Source organism: Aplysia californica, unplaced genomic scaffold, assembly GCF_000002075.1.
Source record: "Aplysia californica isolate F4 #8 unplaced genomic scaffold, AplCal3.0 scaffold00164, whole genome shotgun sequence".
NCBI classification, from domain to species: Eukaryota; Metazoa; Mollusca; class Gastropoda; order Aplysiida; family Aplysiidae; genus Aplysia; species Aplysia californica.
The window spans coordinates 353351-356689 of NW_004797434.1; the positions used below are offsets into that span (position 1 = coordinate 353351).

The following is a 3339-nucleotide window of genomic DNA, read 5'->3' on the forward strand; positions in this document are numbered from 1 at the left end:
ACGGTTATATGAGCGCGCGGGACACATTAAACATGTTGGAGAGCAAGAATGGAGGTGAAAAGAGAAAAAATTTGGAGAAGAAAATTTCACGACGCTCGTATCTCTGAGCAGCACCCAACTTATAAGTTTCAAAGTTGGTTAAAGTACTCGAAACTGCATACGGTCATATTATTATTATTGTTATTATAATGATAATAATAATATTATTATGAGCTCGCAAGCTGGTTGTTTCCACGTTAGTTTTCAGCTCGTCTTTGTTCTACTTTGCAAGTCAGAATGGTTGAAGTATCTAAAACTACATATTAAAATCTCAGTTTTAATAGCTGCAATTTATATTATCTAAAATAATGCTTTTTATATTTTGGACTGAAGACTGATTGTCTTGATAAAATCGAGAATTATGTTGAGGTCACCAGTGGAGAACAACTATAAATAAGTACTTTATTTAAAATAGATCTAGTTCCTTCGGGTCTCACCAACGTGCTTTTAAGTCTGGAAAATCGTGCTGCTGCTGAAACACCCATTTCCTTGAATATCTATCTCACAACCGTGTCATCGTCAGCATTGCGCAGCCAAGTCTAAGTTTGTGAGCCAAAGTTCATTACTTGTAACTTCTTTTATGAGACGGTTGAACAGCACACGTTAATGCCACGCAAAGAGCTTTGTAAGTGAAGTAAAAGGGAAAATCTCTTGATCCAGCTGAAAGCTTCTCCTCTCTCTCTCTCTCTCTCTCTCTCTCTCTCTCTCTCTCTCTCTCTCTCTCTCTCTCTCAAGCTTGTGTCAATCTTGCACCCTCTAGATAACATGCGTATATCTGCGCGGCAAAGGGTTAGCCCAAACATATAAGCGTCTAGAAAAGGGTTTACAATAACAGGGGATTTTTTAGGCGTTGTGGTTATGGCAAGGAGTTTAGACTCCTTGGGTTATGGGCATCTCCTACGATTACTAACACACCATCCAGCACAACGTGCCTACATCCAAAAATCCGATGGCAACAAGGCTAGAGGGCGACCGAGAAAGACCTAGATAGATGGAGTCAGGGAAACATTAACCACCCACGGCATCCCCCTGAACCAAGCTCTCCGGCTGGCGACAGAGAGACGTCTCTTTCTTCCCGCGACACCCAAAAGGGTATAAGCGGTGGATAAAAGTAAAAGTAGAAGTAAAGTAAGTGGTTATGGGATGGTCGGGGTCTCCTTTTGAAGCATAACCCACTCAAATTTGCGAAATTGTATAGATAGGTTTTACGCCCATTTCAGGACTAAGCAAAAGGGATGGAGATTCTTAAAAAGCTCCCCATTAATAGATGTGTCACAATGTGGTGGAACCAGACGCTCGTCAGTTTTTAGGCTTGTCGGGCTATTGGTATACTCTTAAAGCTGGTTCCATAGCTCATCTTTCGAGGAAAAAAGTACTCATCTGTCTTGAATAGAAGTCGAGATATTTGCGATGGAAGGAGGTTGGGGATACCTGGGTTTAGAAGTAAAATTAGGAAGAAAATGGCCGCCAAAGCTGGGAGACTTACAAAGCTTTAGAGTCCTTGGAGTTGGAAATCACAAATGTACATTTTTTTGGCGACTTTCATCAACGTTGTTCAGTAAGATTCACACTTAAATTTGTTTTTAAAAGGACGTAAAAAATGTTGAGCCATAAAAGAATTCTGGTTTCTTCGATTCCATTATTTTGTGGAGCGCCTGATTTCACCACGATGCCTCACAAATAGTCTTGATTTATTCTTGCGTGCTACAAAACCATGGAGTTGATTTTACTTTTAATGTCGATGTTTTACAACCCCCATCATCACAATTTAGACCATTTATGAGGCAGACTGCGGTGCTCGATAAAAACTGCTCCCCACACGGGAATCGATCTCTGGACGTCTGCATGTAACAGCAGTTTTAAGTTGACCTGAAGTTAAAAGTTAACTATCAAAATAACGGAAATTCTGTGGGGTTCTGGTTTCGTGTTTCATGCTTTTTTGTTATTACTTTTTTGTTTTTGCTTTTTTTTTTGGGGGGGGAGGGAAGAGGGTTGATGATTCTTGTTTTTTTTATTTTTTTAGTTGGTTTTTTTAAAGTTTTTAAATCCAGGAACAGTTGATACAACACTCACCAACCTTTGTCGTGTGTGTTCAATTGTTACTTAAATAAATGTGTTAAGTCGTATGGGTTAAACGCCCCTTTCAGCACTGTAAGATTACTTTAAAGGCGGGATCTCGGGATATGACTTACATCTACGATAAGACCAGGCTAAATGAATGGAGAGCCTTACAAACACAACACCTTTTTGAAGATTCGAACTTGGACCATCCGCTCCAAAGCCCAGCGTGATACGAACTGAGGTAACGGAGCTCCCAAATCGTTACTACAGAAGTTGAGAAATTATCAAAGGCTACGTTGCAAGACCATGGCTCATGAAGGGCACTGGAAAAAGCCGAAAGGGATGCACAGAAAAGTGGAAAGACACGGAATAATGTCAAGTAGCTAGCTCAAGATAGGAAAGAGAGGAACGAGTTTGTCCGTGGCCTATACCGTGGTTCAGGAAAAGAAAGCCAGTGAATGAACGAATGAATGAATGAATGAATGAATGAATGAATGAATGAATGAATGAATGAATGAAACTAACTCAAGATATGGAAAAGAGGTAAGTGTTTGTCCGTGGCCTATATAATATGCGCTGGTCCAGAGAAAAAGACAGTGAATGAATGAATGAATGAATGAATGAATGAATGAATAAATGAGCGAATGAATGAATGAATGAATGGATGAAAGCTGTAAGAAGACATTTCATGATTGCCTTCCCGTTTGTTTTCAGCCGCATTTATAACGATCGGAATAGATTAGTTTGATTGTGGTGGGTAACCTTTAAATGCGTGTGTGACCCAGATCGCCTGTCTGTCTACCCGCCGGTATATATAATGAGAGGCAGTGCGGGGCCCAGATCCGGCACCAGTCGAGGATTCTAGGAGACAGTGCAACGATTTCGAAATCTATAGGACTAGCCGACCATGCAACATGGAAGCAGCCAAGCACGAAAGTAAGGCGTTCACTTCATCGTTAGCTTTTCTATGATTTGCATTTTGACCGAATGTATTACTTCCTGGTTTGTTATGATAGTATGCCAACGAGATGCGACTGTTGCGTCTCGCTACTTCGCGCAGTTATTACTGCTGATTTTGCTGTTGTTGCTGTTGTTGCTGTTGCTGCTGTTGCTACTGTTGCTGCTGTTGCTGCTGTTGTTGTTGCTGCTGCTGTGTGTGTGTTTGTGCACACGCGCCGGTGCGCGTGTGTGTTTGTGTGTGTGTGTGTGTGTGTGTGTGTGTGTATGCTTGTGTGCGTG

The 3339-nt window shown here is 41.2% G+C and overlaps 1 protein-coding gene across 3 annotated transcripts in view; it reads left to right on the forward strand.

The window, feature by feature from the left end:
* Positions 1–3339, forward strand: part of LOC101846133 (beta-1,2-xylosyltransferase RCN11) — a 60656-nt gene that overhangs the window by 44983 nt on the left and 12334 nt on the right. Inside the window, exon 1 of one of the 3 annotated variants that reach the window (XM_005097792.2) lies at positions 2943–3036. The exons of the other annotated variants lie outside the window; for them this stretch is intronic. Coding sequence (XP_005097849.1) covers positions 3015–3036 — 22 coding nt within the window. The 5' untranslated portion in view covers positions 2943–3014. Of the gene's footprint in view, positions 1–2942; positions 3037–3339 lie in introns of those variants that run through there. 3 annotated transcript variants of the gene reach the window in all.